The sequence below is a fragment of the Bidens hawaiensis genome, unplaced genomic scaffold (assembly GCF_021521415.1).
Source record: "Bidens hawaiensis isolate Kalapana, Puna unplaced genomic scaffold, B.hawaiensis_p1.1 tig00006397_1, whole genome shotgun sequence".
NCBI classification, from domain to species: Eukaryota; Viridiplantae; Streptophyta; class Magnoliopsida; order Asterales; family Asteraceae; genus Bidens; species Bidens hawaiensis.
Window position 1 is genome coordinate 1105140 of NW_027491434.1, and position 19431 is coordinate 1124570.

Genomic DNA, 19431 nt, shown 5'->3' on the forward strand with positions numbered 1-19431 from the left:
ACATTCGATCGAATGAACTGATTCGATCGACTGGTTCGATCGAATGAACTGATTCGATCGACTGAAAGCTGGGCGACGGAGATACCCACGGGTTTTCCAGATTTTCCAGATTTTTGACCCAAAAATCGAAGTTTTTGACATGGAAATGCTCGGGATTGAAAGGGGTATCGATTCCTAGTACTTTTAAACACAAAAGCTTGCATTTTGACACCAAAAATGACGGTTTTTGACCAAGAACACACTTGACACAAAAGTCGGAGTTTTTGCTCGATTCGGGGCGGGTTTTGGTTGTAAAAACGTATGATTTTCAAGAAGATCTTACCGACAACAACGATAAACAGATTGGTGGACTCGAATCTTAGATTGGATGACTTTCTCTCACTACTCTCTCTCTAGAAGTGGGAGTGTTTGGGTGGGAAGTGTTGGTGGAAATGAAAGAGATGGTGTAAGAATACTTGATTTTCCGCTTAAATACTCGGGTGACTCGGGTTCGGGTTTAGGCTACCGACGGGTCAAGACTAGTCGAGTTCATAAGTTTTTAAACAAACTAAAACTTTTTCAGCAAAACTTTTATAAACCATTTTCCGAATAATTATTTAAAATCTTTTTTTTTTTTTTTTTTTTTTTTTTTTAAATAAGAACATTTTATTTTTCAAAAGCATAAAAATTAATATTTTCCAGGCGTAAATGTCGTTTTATAAAATAAACATTTCAAATGATAAAAGCAGATTTCTCCAATGATATGGGTTCCGAACTTATCGTCCAGAACCCCAAAGTGTATAGTTTCCGATGATTCCTTGATTTTTGTCTACCAGTCAAATTCCAGGGCGTTACAGTTTGATATTTTAATAATAATTTGATACTTACCGTTATACAGGTATCAATATCATCATGCTTGGCAATGGAGTTATCGGCATTCTATCGGAGACTACAAACAAGTGGGAGCGAAGGGCGCCATTGACACCAGCTCACTGTGCTCGCCTTCTGCACAGCGGCAAGCTCGGTAAGGAGGAAGTTACACGCATTATTGTGCAGCCGTCGACGAAGCGAATACATCATGATGATCTCTATGGGGATGTTGGATGTCAGGTTTCTCAGGATTTATCCGACTGTGGTCTTATATTGGGGATCAAGCAACCCAAGGTACTTGTTGTTGTTATTATTATTAGTACTATGCAATTCTTAGTTAATTCATGCTACTCAATGATAAATAATGTTTGGTTGTGGTGTGAACGCTTCGCTTCGGTTATTAGCTCAACCAAATTGATCAACCAGTTCGGTTTATTCTGTTAATTTTTCGGTTTTTGGTTCGGTTATTAACTGAAATCGAATTCTGACTAAATTTTTTACTTAGAATTACATGAAATGGAGACATAAATGCATGAATTATTATTATTATTATTATTATTATGCATTTGTTAATTCACATTACTCAATAATAATGTTTGGTTGTGGTGTGCATGGTTCGGTTCGGTTCGATTATTAGACTCAGCCAAGTTAACCAATCGGTTTGGTTTATTTGGTTAATTTTTTGGTTTTCGGTTCGGTTATTAACCAAAATCAAATTTGGGCTAAAATGTTAACTTAGAAATACATTAAATGGATGCATTAGTACATGAAATGGAGATATAGATAAATGAAATGAAGGAATGATTTCGGTTCGGTTTATTTGGATAGTTTGTCGGTTTTTCGTTCGGTTTGGTTAATTTCTGATTATAAAAACCAAACTCGGGCTAAAATTTGTGCTTATAAATACATGAAATGGAGAGATATAAAAGCTAGAGATATATAAAAAATATGAATGGTTCGGTTCGATTAATTTTGGTTAACTGCAAGTACAAAAAATAACCAAGAACCATTTCGGTTATATTCGGTTCAGTTTCGTTGGTTTTTGGTTCAGTTCGGTTAACAGAGGGTACAAAAAATAACCAATAACCGTTTTCGGTTAATTTCGGTTCGGTTTCGTCGGTTTTTGGTTCGGTTATTTCTTACCCCTTATTGTTTGGTGCAGTTGGAGATGATTCTTCCTGACAGAGCATATGCATTTTTCTCCCATACACACAAGGCACAGAAAGAAAATATGCCCTTGCTAGATAAAGTAACTATATATACACATATTTTGATTTCTTTCTTTCTCATTCAACAGTATCATATTGTACTAATTGATTGATTAATATTATTTCTTAGATCTTGGCTGAAAGGGCATCTTTGTTTGATTATGAGCTCATAGTTGGAGATGAGGGCAAAAGATTGCTTGCATTTGGCAAATTTGCTGGCAGGGCTGGACTTGTCGACTTCTTAAGTGGATTGGGAAGAAGTAAATCCTTTTTTCCTATATCCTTTTGTATTTTACTGGAATTGAATCTTCTTCTTGTTTCATGACCAACAAAGATCCTCTTGTTTTAAACTAACAGAGCTGTTTTCTTCTGAAAACATTCCTCTTTTACTTCTTCTCTCATATCACTTTAGACTAAAAGAGCTGTTTCTCTGCATTGCCCTTTCCTGTAGTTATCAGTTTTAAAACTGAAATCTGCCTCATGTCGTGCTTATATGTTCATCCCTTGTCTAGGAAGTGTTATGTTATCCCAAGAAGCCAAATAATAAGATCAGTGTTTACCCTTTACTCAGATTGCCCCATCCCTGTAGAAATTAAGACACTTCATTTTAGGATGGCTAAAAACAGAGATGGTGATGATTACCAAATGGACAACTCAATTTATGAACAGCCTTAAAGTTGCTACATAGTCTTCACTTTGTCATATTGGACTGAATATAATGATTTATTGTTTTCAGGATATCTGAGTCTTGGATATACCACTCCGTTCCTGTCACTAGGCTCATCTTATATGTATCCATCACTGGCTGCTGCCAAGGCTGCAGTTGTTTCTGTGGGTGAAGAGATAGCTACTACGGGATTGCCCTCAAGCATATGTCCTCTAGTTTTTGTTTTCACTGGTTCTGGAAATGGTATGTGTACTTAAAATAATTCCATGTCTATAAAACTTACGTGATAAGTAGTCTGCTTTCGGTATGGTTTGTCTTTGTAGTTTTACCATGAATATTTCATGTCAAACATGTCATACATATGCATATATCCATGTCCTAACAAAAACAAAGAGGGGATGAATCGGCAATGTGTTTGTTGAAATCAGTATTTTAGTAAAGAAATAAACGCTGCCCCCCCCCCCCTCCCTTTCCCTTTTGATACTCTAGTTTTTTAGCTTATAAAGGAATGGAGAGTGTTGTCATGGCTAGTTTGAAACTGTCAAAGAGGGAAGCTGCAGTTGACAGAGAATTAGATTTCTCTTTGTGCTCTTCCTGGGGATTCCTTTAGCGGGTTGTTATTATTCCTTTTGAACATACACTAAGGTGTACCCGGGGGTCCATGTACAAAAATACCCATGATATTTTGGGTCTAGGTGATTAGCAAACCCCAATATACCTTTTGTCATTACCATTTTATGTTTTTATTTTGATATTCTATCTACACTGTCATAGCTTCCTTGTGTCATTGAAATATTGTATGCTTTGTTGATCTGTTTTGGTCTACATCTTAGTTTCTCTTGGAGCACAAGAAATATTCAAGCTTCTTCCTCATACGTTTGTGGATCCAAGTAGACTTCCAGAATTATTTGACACGGTACCTTTATTAGCTCTCCTATATATTTCAGCATGAGAAAGAATACAACTTCTTTGCTGCATTTTCTTTTGCACCACGTTACACTTATTGTGGTAGTGTTGCTTTTAGGCTTCTAAATCCAGAAGAGCTTTCCAAGTGTATGGCTGTGTTGTGAGTTATGAAGACATGGTTGAACATAGTGATCCTGTTGAAGTTTTTAATAAAGTATGAAATAATAAGTTCCCATTTCTTTGCCGAGTAACTTTGTGGTTTCTTATGTACTCTTTTCAGAAATATGACAGGAGAACTTTTAAATAGTAGAATTGAAAACTAAACTAACATGTTTAATTCCAGGTTGATTATTACGCACATCCTGAACGGTACAAGCCAATTTTTCACAAGAAGGTTGCTCCCTATGCATCCGTTATAGGTTTGTAAAATTTATTTCATGTCCAGTTGTTTTCTCTCATCTCCCTTATGTGTTTTAGGTGTTGGCTATAGTTACAATTGTACTTTGGTTCTTGACCTGTTTACTAATCAAATGGTATGCAGTTAATTGCATGTACTGGGAGAGAAGATATCCTCGTTTGTTGAGTTACCAGCAGCTACAGGATCTTGTGCATGGAGGCTGTCCGCTTGTTGGAATTTGTGATATAACTTGTGATATAGGAGGATCTATAGAATTTGTGAATAGAACCACATTAATTGACTCGCCTTTTTTCAGGTATATCTAGCTCTTCATCTTATTTTTTGAAGCTCCACACTATTACATATTATGACATTGTAATTTTTACAGTTAGCTTTCAAGTCTTAGTAGTTGTTCTTTGTTCTTCGTCACAAGGCCATTTCCTGTATTCTTTCCGTACATGTTTAGTAAAAAATATTAATTCAAACCTGTTAAAGAGGTACTCTTATAGCATTTTTATTTACCGTATGACCATGGCTTTAAACACCCAGCATTAAATTTTCCCTTTCATTGTTCTATTAATTCAAACAACTTTAGTCTTGGAAATGATTGCCCAAGCTTGATGCCTTTACCATGCATATGATGTAGGCTTAATTGGTGGTTTTGATTGTGTTATGGTACTTGTAATTGTATTAATAGGTAGCCATGCATCTTCATATTACATTTTAGGACTGTTCTGACACATACTTTTGTTAAGTATATGTATTTTTATTACATATTTGAATTTACTAATTTACTAATACACAATGATAGCGCATAGGTGAGTCCCATAAGAATTGTACTTCAATATTGGTGACATGACATAGGCAAATTTATTTAGCACATAGCCATGCTTGATGCTTTCCATGTATGTGTGCCTTTCTTATTGATATAGTTCTATTTATTTATTTTCTTGTTCTAGTATAACTGTTTAAGCATATAGAAAATAGGTACACTATTACTAGGTTGGTTTTACATCTCGCTCTCTTCGCTTTCCTTTTAGAAAGCACCTTACCTAGCACATGTTATCTTATTACGATGTTCAAATACTTACTACATTCTTTTTCGATCTTGACAAATAATTTGGTAGATATGACCCATTTGCTGACTCGTATCATGAAGACATCGAGGGCGATGGTATTATATGTTTAGCTGTTGACATTCTGCCAACTGAATTTGCCAAAGAGGTGCGATAAATATCAGTATCTCTAATTAGATGTTCTCTCCAAAGTTATTTTTATCAGCTATCATTGCTCTTGTATTATATTTATGGTGTCTAACATGCTAGCATTGATGATAAAGGCTTCACAACATTTTGGTGATGTTCTTTCCAATTTTATTGGGAACTTGGTTTCTACTAAGGATATTGAAGACCTACCTCTTCACTTAAGGAGAGCTTGTATAGCACATGGAGGGACTCTTACCCACTTATATGAATATATTCCTCGAATGCGCAATTCACAGTACGCATTCTTATTTAACTTGATAATATCGTATCTTGTTCCTCTTCTTTACATGGTATCCATGTATGTATATATACACATACAAATGCATACACACACATATTTAACACCCATCCTCAAGTTGCAGCACGATGTTATTCATGCCGTACTTGTTACAAATAAAACTTGCATACATCCTCCCTAAACCTATTCACACTAAGACAGACTTTTAACTTGCATATATCCTCACTAAACCTCTCCGGATAACAAGATAAATTTGATTTGTAACAACTTGGGCATAATTAACATCTATGCTTCAACTTGAGGAGTTTTATATGTATTAGTTATTACTTTATTAGTTTATGGTCCATTGGCAGCTGAAGGGCTGGCAAATTGGATACATGTTTAGACACGATAAGACATGTTTAACAAAAACAAGTACGCTATGCAATTTTATACCTTTTTAAAAGTAATTAAAATTAGGAGGTTAGGGTTCATCATTTCTCCTTCTTGACACAAACATATAATTGCCACGCTCAAACCACCATAGCCAAGTGGTTAACGAGTCATTTTCATGTTTGATACTTGTGTTAATCTTTTCATCTCTAACCTGTTAAACACGATATGTCAGCCCTGGCCCGCTGGATTCTTTCCTAGGGTTTTTTTGTGTGTAACTCTGCTTTATAATTTTGATTATATCAACTAATGGAAGTTTACCAACTACTCATTTTCAGGGAAATACCAGAGAACGTTATCAATGGCCTCTCTAATAAGAAGAGATACACTATGTTGGTTAGCTTCTAACTTTCATGCTTCATTATCACTTTATCCTAACATAATGCATGCCTTTTATGTATGTATTGATAGTCTTGAATTTTACAGGTTTCTATTAGTGGTCATCTTTTTGACCAATTTCTGATCAACGAGGCCTTGGATATCATTGAGGCTGCTGGTGGCTCCTTTCATCTTGTCAAATGTCAAGTGGGCCAATGCACAGACTCATTGTCTTACTCAGAACTAGAAGTAAGTTTTTTCAGTTAACATCCTTATCTAGTTCTACATATCAGTTTAAATGTTTTATGGATGATGTTGAATTATACCATAAACAACCATCCATCTGTGCATAAACTATAGCAATATCTCTTGTCACTTAAAAGATTAAAATGCAAATAGAGGACAATCCAAATATAAGCCTTCAGATCTTTCTCTCATTTTGAGCGTTGCATAGTTAAAATGTAAACAGTAGTAATTTTAAATTTTAATATTCCCTCATATTTATATTTATGTTGTCAAGGATTTTCTATATGTGGAATACCAAAGTAGAAGAGATACATGACAAGCCATATCTTCAAAATGCGTACATTTTTTCTTCTTCATTGTTATTGTTTTCCGAGTTTAGGGTCAGGGGCATAATAGTCATATCATATGTCGTGTCATGATTAAGATAGGGTTACTATGTGTATAAGTGGTGATTGCTTCTTTGTTCTTTTCAATGAAGTATATGTAAAGTTCAGTTATTTCTCTGATTACCAACTTAGCCATACTTATATAGACTCCATAGTTGAGGACAGTAAATAACAAAATTGCTATATAGGCTATTGTTTGCATGTTTGAGACCGAAAACCGATGGAATTGCAATATTAGAAACACATTGTGCTTCCTATGGTACTAGAAGACATGCAGTTTCTTTCTACTACTGTGCCCTTATTTTAGTCTGTGTGTGTTACTAGGTTGGTGTGGATGATAGTGCGGTCCTTGATAAAATAGTTGATACCTTAACATCTATAGCAAATCCAAAAGAAGATGACAAGGGAAAAACAAATTTGTTTGCTCTCAAGGTTGGCGAAGTCAAGGATACTTCTGTCAGCATGGGTTATGGTTCAAAAAAAAGGAACACGGTTCTTATTTTAGGCGCGGGGCGGGTTTGTCAACCTGCTGTTGAATTCTTGTCATCAATTGGAAGCAATTCACCATCAGAGTGGAAAAAATCATGTAAGATAGCAGCAGAATTCGAGGAGCACAACTACGTTCAAGTTATAGTTGCATCCCTTTTTCTCAAGGATGCAGAGGAGGTACCCTCAACTATATCTACTCTGGCTTTTGTGATTGAAATACGACTTTGTTTGCATAGTTTAAATCTTGTACTTGACTATAAACTGCTGATGTGCTCGTTGAGCAGTGACAACTGTTTTATATTCACTAGTTTTGTTATTATGATGTTATCATTCTCATTGTTTATTGGATGCAGACAATCAAAGGCATTCCAGATGCAATTGCGGTTGAGCTGGACGTGATGGATCATGATAGTCTCTATAAGTACACCAGTCAGGTTGGTACTCCTCGCTATTACTTTATTAGTATTGAAAATGCTTCTGTTGTTTCTATGAGACAAATATACATGTGTATGTGTGTGTGTGTGTGTGTATATACACACACAAAAACACATAAAACACATATATATGGCATAAAGTTATGCTAAAAGGCTTCAAGTCCTAAAAAGTGTTGAGAAAGATTGTATACCATTGATCAAGGGCAATTGAAGGCTAGGATGAAATTGATGCTACTTGGACACAGTTTGAATGAGATACAAGGCTAGGAGGGGCAAAATAGGAAAAACTCACCACTGTGGACTTTTATTAGTTCCATCATTTTTTAAGGCGCAAATAAGTTTTTATAGGTCATTATTTTTATTAAAAAGATTATACCATAAAACGATTATTTTTTGATCTTTTATTTGAGTATAGTATTGCTATATTAAAGAAACAAAAGTAATTTAAGTGTGCTGAATTGATTCATGGTAGCTTCTCACACTTTTAGGACTTGAACCCATTTTAGCGTAACCCACCACATATGTGTATATACATATACACATGCGTATTGCATATATACACATGCGTATATGCACACATACACATACATCTATAAGCATGTATACACGATACTTGTGTTTTAAGTTAATGAAGTGCAAATTCATATGCGATTATCTTTTGTAAAGTAGTGATACTATTTGCTTTGTTTTTTTTATTGGACTCGTGTTAATTGTGAATGTACTTTTATGCACGCAGGTTGATATTGTTGTCAGCCTATTGCCTCCAAGTTTTCATTGTACCATAGCTAATGTTTGCATTGAGGTATTGCACTCTTCCTTAAACATGGAAAGGTTTCTAGTATTCTCATTATCTTGGTTTTAAAAAGCGTGCCTAAGTGCGAGGAGGCTCTCTCTTGTTTTATTAAAGCTTTTATGTTCTTAATGCAGCTTAAAAAACATCTTGTCACTGCTAGCTACATTAATGACTCAATGCTCAAGCTACATGATGCAGCCGAAGGCTGTGGCATTACAATTCTTGGTGAAATGGGCTTGGATCCGGGAATAGGTATTTTCCGCCTTAGTTTTTCCTTTGAGCATATGTTTACTTATAGTTTCAGCTAGCATTGCTAAAAAACCAAAAGGATGCATTGATTTTTGAGAAAGTTCCAGCAGCCTTTGTAAAATGAGTTCATTTGATTTTCTTTTCGACTCTTCAAGCTGGTTTCACCCTCTCGAGCACTAGTTTGTTAGGAATTGTGTAGGCATGTTTTATGAATGCAGAAGTTTTTATGGTTCAGATCATATGATGGCAATGAAGATGATCAACCAAGCACATGCTCAAGGTGGGAAAATCAAGTCCTTTGTATCCAACTGTGGGGGTATTCCGTCTCCGGCAGCAGCGAATAACCCATTAGCTTACAAGTTCAGGTATTTTTAACAAGTTGTATTGTTTACAGCATGGAAAGTAGATGCTAAATGGTATTTATTGTTACAAAACTCTTTCAGCTGGAATCCAGCGGGGGCTATAAGAGCTGGGCACAATCCTGCCACCTACAGACTTGATGGACAAACTGTGCATGTTGATGGTATGCCACTGAACAAGTTCATATTAGGCTCATATTTTCACCATCCGGTATACTATAAAGTGCACATTTTTTTTTGTATACATGTGACTTTTACACTGTTGTATGGGTAGATATAGTGTGTATGCATCACCCGATGGTTTTAAACCCGTTACTACTTATAATGAATTATTTGTATGCTATTCATTGTTTACTGTAACCTGTTGTGTGCATTAACTTGATATTTATCTTTTGATATGTAAGTTGGAGGTTATTTGTTTTTCAAATATATACGGTATAGGCTGTGTGTGTATAAGATGCATGAACACCTTGATATCAGTGCAACTGTTTCTAGATATGTTTACTAACTGCAAGTTGTTCATCTTAGTGGTTATGAAATACGGGCATTTATTCAGCATGGTCTGAGGACTAGATTGTGCATGAGTTGACACTTGTGATGTTATCGATTTTTTATTTTAGGAATGAACTTTCAGGGGGTGATATCTACAAGTCAGCCACCAAATTCCGGCTACATGATTTTCCAGCTTTTGCACTGGAGGTCCTACCCAACCGAGACTCTTTAATTTATGGAGATTTGTATGGTGTAGCAAAAGAAGCATTGAGAATCTTTCGTGGGACGCTGCGATATGAAGGTACTGCTATGTGTTTCTGGTTTAGCCGCATTGCGTAAACCTCTTTTGGGTGTTCCTTTCCTCTTTTAGTGGTAGGAATTTTATATTAATTGGAAGGGACTAAAAAAATTAGTATCTTATGCACAGGGTTTGGTGAAATAATGGGTTCACTAGCAAGAATCGGTTTCTTCAACAGCGAAGTTCGTCCAATTCTTACAAATAAAGATAGACCTGCTACATATAGAACATTCCTGTTTGAGCTTTTGGAGGTCATAAACTCTGATGAATTAGTCAAGGCAGAAAAGCTAATAACAGAAAGGCTGCTAGCATGTGGAATCTGCAAAGAGAACGAAGCTGCAATCAGGACAGCTAAAGCAATTATGTAAGCGCAATTGTCTTTGTTGCAGAGTATGTTTATAACCACTACTGACTAGCAGTTATCTTGCTTAGATTTTTGGGATTTTACGAGCAAACAGAGATACCCTCGTCATGCCAAACTGCATTTGATGTGACATGCCTCCGCATGGAAGAAAGATTAGCCTATACCAGCATGGAACAGGTAGTTGGTCAGTTATCATATAAATAAGATTTGAAATGTTATAGGTAAAATGGTATTAGAGGAACTTAATAATAATGAAAAAATTGTCAGGATATGGTTCTTTTGTATCATGAAACAGTGGTAGAGTTCTCAAATGGGCGCCCTACGGAGCGTCAACAGGCTACCTTTTTGGAATTTGGAAAGGGTGAGACAAGCGCCATGGCATCCACCGTCGGGATTCCTGTAGCCATTGGAACTCTGGTATGCAATTAATATTCTTGTATTCTCATTTTCATCAAGAAAGACTCACTGAGGTGCTTTGAATATACAGCTTTTACTTGCCAAGAAAATTACAAGTACTGGCATCTTAAGGCCTATTGAGCCAGAAGTTTATGAGCCAGGTAAATATTGATCAGCTATTTGTCGGTTAATATTTTGATAGTCGAACGAAAATACAAAGTTGGTTATTTTGCTACTGAATCTTTTTAGATGATGGAAACTGATTGTTTATCTTCTGCTTGTGGTCTGCAGCACTGGAAATCTTGCACGCTTACGGTTTCAACATACTGGAGAAGATTGATTAACATGCGTTGCGTTCTTTCATGTAATTAACTGTTTTTCTATCTTCAAACAGTGCTCAATAAATGAATGAATGTTTACTTGCTATTGCTTCAGCGAAATGGTCAATATATTGCTTTCTTTCTGTACATGAATCCTTTAATTTTATCAACTCAAGCAAGGCACATGAACTTTATGTAGAAAGCATTTAAAAATAGTGTTAACTAATTGAAGTAACAATGAAACATATGCTGTTTGTCATGATTGACACATAACTGACACATTAGCTGATGCTATCAAGGGAAACAAGAGGCCCACTGTACAACACTTGAGCCGAGCCTATCGGGTAGAGCCGCAGTCCACCGAGTCAAGTCTGGCAAAGGTCCTGTAAGCGCAAGATAATTTTCACTCTCCCTTTTACCCATCCTTTTCCAATTCACCTACCAGATTGAAAAAATGAAATCATTATGTCGTACCAAAAACGCGCAGCAATAACATAAATGAAGAAGATACTCACTTGACCAGGAAATGCCTTGCACAAGGTTATCAGTGTGTTGTTTTTCTCCCAATCCGTTGATCCAGTAACGCTAGTGCTGCCACCGCAATTCACCATGATCCGACCATTTGGCATCAACTTGTTGCCGAGTTCTAACCAGGTTTCTACCTGTCCGAATAGACAAATGAGGCGGTATAACTATAAAATCCATTGGCTATGTGTGCGTATAAGCGTATTTGGTTATGCGAATACCCACCTCTTGCAATTGAGGCAAAACCTCTCCACCGGAAAACAAGTCAACGACAATACCTGAAACAGTAGTAGTAACAAATTACATAAACAAAACAGTAAAAAAAATGAAAGAAAAAGTGTGAGTTTACTAATTACTACCAGCATATCCTCCAGAAACAGTAGTTGATGCAGAAAGTGCATCACCGATATGAACATTAAGAACGCCGCCTTCTTATGGTTCTCGAGATGAGACAAGCCAAGGTGTTCTCTTGCTTTATCAATCAACTGAGAGAGAAAAACTAAACTATATTCAAAATCAGAATATCCTTAACAAAGAGTAGTCGATTTCGGGGTAGGGAGGGATTGATTACAATCTCGTCAATCTCCCATCCGTGTAGGTGCAGTGAAGGCCACAAGGTAAGCATCAAATGTGCAGCTGTTCCTCCACCCTGAAGTCATTCAAGCAACTTCATTAGCAGCAGCCGCAGCTCGATAACTTAGCACAGGGCAAGTAAATATAATATTACCAGTCCAAAAATTGCAATAGGGCCTTGTGGAACTATAGGAGGTAAGCTGGCAAATTCATCCTGTAGGTAGACGACAGTCAATGAGGAATGAATTGTTGTATTGTATAAATGGTTCAGGTTTCAAGCCAACACGAGTTTCGACACGGGACGGCTTGGGTTTTAGTTTCTTATGTTTCTTTTTGGTCGATTCCGGACTCGTTTTTGTCTGTTTTTTCAGTTTCGTTTTTGTTCGGTTTCAATTTTTTTTGTTTCGTTTTGATCATTTTTTTCGAATTCGATTGATTTGGTTTGGTTTTAGCTTTTTGCTTCATTTTCGTCGGTTTTTTCGGTTTTGGTTCGATTTCTCGGTGGGTTTTTTATTTTTTTATGGAACGCGAACAACGGAGGAAACATTTTAGTTTTTTTTACCTTTTTTGTTTATGATTTATATTTTGAGTTATGATTTTTTTATTATTATTTTTGAATATTTTTTTGAGGGGTTGTTGAACTTAGTATAAAACCCCTTAAAAAATAATAAAAAAATCAAAACTCAAAATATAAATAAAAAACAAAAAATCTAAAAAAACCAAAATGTTAGTCGTTATCCTCGTTAAAAAAAAAACCTGAAACTTGTTCTGACCCGTTCCAACCCTAACTCCAATCCAAAACTAAGACTTTTTTTTAATTGAGCGGTTCTGACCCAACCCATTTGCCACCTCTAACTCTAATATAATACATACCCAATAGGAATCAGTCCATGGTTGTCCTTTGACAAAAATGCTGTGAACGTTATCCGCAGATATAATAATAATAATAATAATACTGGATTAAAAACAAGTGAAGTAATTAATATTAATGAGATGGATAGAGTGAGTAGGTAAGGTACGAGTGTGGTCTAGGAGGAGCACTCGTGAGCGAGGATTAAAATGTCAGTGTTGATGGCGCTAAGAACTTGATAATCATCTTCCACTTAATGTCAAGGCCTTGTTGTTGTGTCTTCTTTTTTTGTTAACCAAACAAAATGAAAATGCCGGCTGGTGATGATGGGTTTTAGAAATTACCCTCCGGCTACTCAACAATATCATTCTCACTTCTAAATTCAACTTTTATCCTATCCGGCTGGATGATATAAATAAATAACTGCCATTACTCATCTATATTAACTTTTCAAATAGTTACAACTTTTAACCTTAATCTTTACCTTTTGATTTTAATTGTAACCAACTTTCCACCAACGATTTTCAACAGTCGTAACTTCTTCATATGCTAATATATTTTTATAAAAATTGCAACCTAAAAATGAACTTTTTATTGTCTTTAATTTTAATTTGGGTATGGTATTACTATAGTTTTTTTTCAATTAGAAAAAATTAACATGTTACATATCGGCGTTCACTAGTTTTTGCACCACTTCCACTTGCTCCAGCCGTGGTGACCGTTGGCTTCTTCTTTGGACATTCTGTGCTAAAGTGCCCTTTCTCTCCACAATCAAAACATACAACCGTTTTCCTTTTGCAATCAGCTTCCACGTGACCAGGCTTCTTACAAAAATTACAGGTAACAGTGTTGGCTGGTCGTAAACATTTACCATAGTGCCTCCTACCACATGACTTACAAATGGGACGAGTGTACATAAATGTCCCTTCCTTCCTCTTCTCGACCTTCCTTATCTTTCCTCCAATAGGCGTTTTCTCCTCATTCTTTTTCTTCTCATCACGATTCCGGATCATTCCATCCATCAAATATCCAACTAATTCCATTGCTGACTCAATCATCGCTGGCATGTGCGAACGAACTAAATCACGGATTTCGATTGGTAATCCGTAAATGTATCTAGTCACTTTGTTAAACTCGGGGGTGACCAAATGTGGAACAATGCGACAATACTCCAAAAACTTGGTGGTATATTCCTTTAAATTGGTTCTAATAACCCGATGATTCCACAACTTCGTTTGAATTTGGTCTATTTCGTTAATTGGGCAGAACCTTTTCAAGATCATTTCTTTAAACACCTTCCACTCCAAATTGTATAAATTCTCTCTACCTTTAACTTCGATGAGCTTATTCCACCACTCTAATGCCTCTCCCTTAAACATCTGGGATGTATACTGAACTTTTTCTGTTTCTGAGCACTTGCTGATGATCACTATTGATTCCATCTCCTCCAACCATCGGAGGATCACAATCGCTCCCTTATCTCCATGAAATTCTTTGGGGCTATAAACTTTGAACACCTTAAAATCACAACCTTCTTGAAATTTCGGTTTCTTTGTTTTATTTGGTAGCTCGTTCTTTGCAGTCGAGCTATTAACACTCACTTCTTCTTTCTTTCCCGATTCTTTCTTTTCTGTTTCCTTCTTTTCGGTTTCTTTCTTTTCAGTCTCCTTCTTAGTTTCCCTTTTAGATTGGACAGTTTCGTTTTTGCTTTGGCTTGGTCTTTTAGAACGAGAAGCAGTTCTACTTGGATTAATTTTCATTAGTTCAACTAATGGATTAACAGCCTCTTTAATCAAGTCACGAATACCACATACATACTCAGGAGGTATTGCTCGGATATTTTCATCCACTGTCCTTTCACTGTTGTTATCTTGGACAGTTGGATTACTATCGGCGTTTTCTTTTTCTGACATTCTGTAAAATTAAAAGTAACAATAACTTAGGAAATAGTAATACAACACTTTCCATTTCATTTGATTTATGATACATAGAAAGGGAAATACAACAACAACATAACATACAACTCATTCTAATCTTTGACCCACTTTTTGACAAGATTTTTCATCTTATCACACTTCTTTATTATTTTCTTCCCTATTTTCTTTTTATCTACTCTTCCATTCCTAAGTTCATCCATCACCGCGTTGGGCGGATTTGGATAACCTGTGGGTGCTGATGCGGTAGGGAATAAATATGCATTTTCTCTAGGATACAAGTGGGGATTAGCTATGTATGCCTGCATTTCCTCATCAGTTATGTTGTTGGTGTAAAATTCCTCAATCAAACGTCCTTCTTCTCTTATCGCGTTAGCTTGTTCCGAAATTGTTGGGATGGGACCTACGTAAGGTGGAAATTGACGATTATCTTGTTCATTTTCTTCTTCCTCCTCGGGTTCAGAGGAATCATCCATTGGTATTTGGGGTTGTGCTGGAATACGGCGACTGGGTTCTGCAATGATTTGGGCATTCGGAGGTGGTGATCCGAAATGCCATCTGCTTGGGTCCGAGTGACAATTCATCCAGCCAGAGGAATCGGTATATATTTCCTGCTTAAATCTACTCTGAACTTCTACTTCCTCTATCGGGTGATACTGTGGATTGTTCTCAGTTATGTCATCCGATATCTCAATCGACATTTGTTGGCTACCAGGCAAGTATACTGGTTGATCTCCGTATGGCAAATTCGGAACTATCGGCTGCTCCCGGCCGAAAAAGCTAGTATAATAACTATTATTGTTGCTGCATGCCATATCTGGCGGATAAGGAATAGGTGTGGGATTAGTTCTTCTAGCGACTCGATGCTTATGACCAAGATAATTAATATACGACATCTGCACTTAATTAGTCTTATGGATAGAAAAGATTACCAATCCTATCTTATCCCTACATAATAAGAGTAATAACAATCTTATGGTTAAAGCTTAGGTACTATTATTATAATACCTAATTCGCTAAAACCAATGGCTCTGATACCAACCTGTCACACCCCAACTTAGGGCCTAGGAGTGTGACCAATAGTTGGTACCTGTTTTGTAAATATATCAAAGTTATGGGTTAATTTTAGCGGAAGACTTAAAGGTTTAATATAATATTAATTTACATTGAAAATTTACTTGGGACTTAAATACCCAGTTGGAAGTTTACAAAATATTATTATTAAATATTATAACGATTTGTATATTAAAACTGAGCCATCAAGTAAGCAGACTTCTATCTCCGGGATGACTCTAATCCTTGTGTCTAGTAATCAACAAACTTAATTACCTGCAAGTGGGATTAAAATACGTCAGCTATGTGCTGGTTAATCGTTATGACTCTAAAAATATTAAATAACAATCATAATACAAATATAGTTTTCTTGACAAGCTCAGCAGATATATTGCTATACCTGGTATATGTAACACTGCCTACACACACACACAAGTCTCCGAGCCACGTAGCCCATACCGGAGAAACTATATATGACCATTAGCCCGCGACCACATAGCCTTTGACTGTTTAGGTTAACGGTTATGTTTGGATCCAGACACATGTGTATTCGTCTGAGTTGGTTTATTCTCTAATTTGTATTACAATGTTTTAGAGATCACGTAATCTTATGCAAGTATTTGACTGACTCAATAAGATAAACAACCTGTCTATCTTATAGAGTATAAATATGTTTGACTGTTTATAAAGGTTTAACGTATTCACCTGTATTGATGATGTGATTGTTTGAAAACCTTTCTTGATTGCGACTGATTGTTAACCTATAAACAAATAGGTTTGAATGATCACCTTGATGGTGTTTCTTAATTAGACTGCAGACTTTAAGTCTGGTTTTTAACCTTGATTAGGTTTGTGAATGTTTTGAAATTATGATTGTATTAGTGTGACGTTTGGTATAGCATGCTTTGGCCTAATAGGCTTTATCACGTTGGCAAACTTCTCCAGGTAAGTAAACGGGTCCCGCGGTTGATTGGGATGTGTACGAATTACTTACCTTAGGCAAGAAGAGTCTACCAATGATATCCCCCTTTCAGTTACTACATGCCCGTCAAAATATAGTTTTGTATAACATTATATTTATAAAAATAATGTTTGATTGAAATCTGTTCGTAAATGCTTTTGAAAATACTTTCAAGGTTAAAGGCCATAGCCTTGACCGAGTCTAAGCTTAATATAATATAATTGACAATAACTTAGACTTAGATTCTACTTTAGTGGATGCTTGAAATACTTATGCTAAGGCAGAACGATTGCTTAGTTGGCAGAACTTCGTTCCTAACTCGCTTAACTGCTCTACGGCTTGCTAACCCTTCAATACTTGCACAAACTTCACGAAAACGGACTTCTGGACTTCTCGGCAAAGCTAGCACGTTTCCCAACACTAAGTGTGTGTTTGTGATGGTGAATGTGGGATGAACGGAGTTCAAACCCGTAACTGCCTATTTATAACCTCGAATTATGCGTCTTCGCGTATCGCGAAGATGCAAGCTATGGCGGTTCGCGATACGCGAACTTGCTTAGTCGGCGTCGCAATTTTGCATGTCAACCCCGTGCTGCCACGTGTCGCCATGTCATTGGATAAGCTTTGAAATGTGTGCCAACAACTTCGCGATACGTGAAGATGTTTTGCTCTGCATCTTCGCGATACGCAAAGATGCATAAGTTTCAGAAATTTCATTTTCAGTCCTTCCACTTCCAGATCTGGCATTTTTAGTCCTTTAACTTTCAAAATTTGCATTTTTAGCCCAAAATTGATCAGGGTATTTCCGAAATGTTACATGGAGTAGTAACGGAGAGACTTGGTGTTTCATGTGGCCCATGTTCAATTCCTACCCCGGCATTTAATTTCAGAGTTGATAATGAGAAACTATGCAAGTGGGTAATCTTCACTAGTTGGATCCTTATTCTGAACAGCTAGTTGCCTTTAGGGTTGGTTTGTTTATTGGATGGTTGCTATTAAGAAAAAGTTATTATCTATAACAGATTCTAGTGTGGGTAGCCGTCTAGTTAAGTGTATGTGTAATGACTAAAATAACCTTGAATTATTAAAAAAAAAAGAAAACTAAATAGAATATCCAATAAAGATTATCTATAATAGATTCTAGTGTTGGCGGGTCTTTATTTGTTTGAACATGATACGTGAAGAAGTTGGAAGACACCATCAAGGGGGTACTTTTTGTTACTTCGACTGATGGTGATTTTAAGAGGAGGATACATGCGACTCCTAATGAAGAAGAAGAAAACTTAATGGTGGTTTTTTGGTTGTGTTTAATGGTGGTGGACGATGTGTTTTATGATATGGTCGGATTTAATGCTAGTGGGTTTTTTTTGCATATATAAAGTCTTATGGCGTGAGTCTTAGTGATGGCAACCTTTTGATTTTATTGGAAGGGGAGTTAAAGCTTCCGCAACGCTTCATTTGTGTGAGGTGGCAAGGATGGATGAGGAGGTGGCAAACGATAGTTTTGTGGGGGTTATTTTTTGGCGAAGTTTAGGGGAGGTTTGAGCCTGCAAACGAGTAGATGAATGGGGGGAGGGGGCATCTCTCTCTCTCTCTCTCTCTCTCTCTCTCACACACACACACACAATTCTAATAATTTTTTTAATGGGATTTGTGGATGTTTGATGAATGGGGAGGAGGGGGGGGGGGGGCATCTCTCTCACACACACAAACACAATACACACACACACAATTCTAATAATTTTTTTAATGGGGTTTGTGGATGTTTGATGATGTGAAAAAAGTATGGTTTTTGAGAAAAATTTGAATTTGATGTGACGGTTTGTATAGATTTGGCATTAGATGATCTTGGTCCAAGTTATTGTTGTCTTCAACTTTTTATGGAGGCTAGCCGTAAACACCCTCACCATGGAGGGATGAGGAGTAAGGCAACCCAAACTATCATGTGACGAGCGGACTCAGGACATGGCTGGAGATAGGAGTTCATAGAGACGTAGGATTTACATTAACGATCTCTAGAGAAGGGTTAGATACATTTTCTTTTTCTTTTTTGTTTTTTTTTATGGGGGGGGGGGACAAGTTTGTCTTAGTTTTGCCTTCTAAGGACTTAGCTTTACATTATACTTTTGTTGTATTTGCATGTTACCTTCCTTTTCTTGTCATCTTTCTATAATGTTTTATCAGTTACTATTATAGCCTTTATTATCATTTTCGTATTGGTAGCTTATAATGTTATATTATTAGTTCTTTACATATATCTTTTTTGTTGTTCAAGCTATACGTGCACTCTATATTTCTGATATACACTTTTAACACTTTTCATGTGATATAGTATTCTGCTTTTGTTTTCGGCCAACTTTTTTACTTGCATGAGATCGACTTGCTTGCAACATATGCTCATAAACAAACATTTAAATCAACCCAAGACA

General features: G+C 36.4%; 1 protein-coding gene and 1 pseudogene across 1 annotated transcript; one reads left to right on the plus strand and one right to left on the minus strand.

Annotated features, from left to right (window-relative positions):
• Nucleotides 1–876: 876 nt before the first annotated feature.
• Nucleotides 877–11168, plus strand: LOC143632569 (alpha-aminoadipic semialdehyde synthase-like). The gene is made up of 24 exons (XM_077101055.1): nucleotides 877–1143; nucleotides 2012–2098; nucleotides 2188–2317; nucleotides 2794–2967; nucleotides 3558–3640; nucleotides 3749–3844; nucleotides 3974–4049; nucleotides 4172–4343; nucleotides 5155–5251; nucleotides 5367–5527; nucleotides 6241–6298; nucleotides 6389–6529; nucleotides 7237–7578; nucleotides 7755–7835; nucleotides 8572–8637; nucleotides 8763–8880; nucleotides 9113–9242; nucleotides 9321–9400; nucleotides 9871–10029; nucleotides 10156–10390; nucleotides 10459–10567; nucleotides 10658–10807; nucleotides 10878–10947; nucleotides 11078–11168. Exons 1-24 carry the CDS (start codon nucleotides 892–894, stop codon nucleotides 11128–11130), a joined length of 3120 nt encoding a protein of 1039 aa, XP_076957170.1. The 5' UTR covers nucleotides 877–891; the 3' UTR covers nucleotides 11131–11168.
• A 113-nt stretch (nucleotides 11169–11281) lies between these two features.
• Nucleotides 11282–14112, minus strand: LOC143632535 (uncharacterized; annotated as a pseudogene).
• Nucleotides 14113–19431: the final 5319 nt, after the last annotated feature.

What these genes read in the sequence shown, in the direction of transcription:
- LOC143632569 (XM_077101055.1), top strand. Translation starts at nt 892, where the DNA reads ATGCTTGGCAATGGAGTTATCGGCATTCTATCGGAGACTACAAACAAG. An exon ending in CTGTTGAAGTTTTTAATAAA is followed by an intron (nt 3,845 to 3,973) that starts GTATGAAATAAT and finishes GTTTAATTCCAG; the next exon opens with GTTGATTATTACGCACATCC. An exon ending in CCTATACCAGCATGGAACAG is followed by an intron (nt 10,568 to 10,657) that starts GTAGTTGGTCAG and finishes AAAAATTGTCAG; the next exon opens with GATATGGTTCTTTTGTATCA.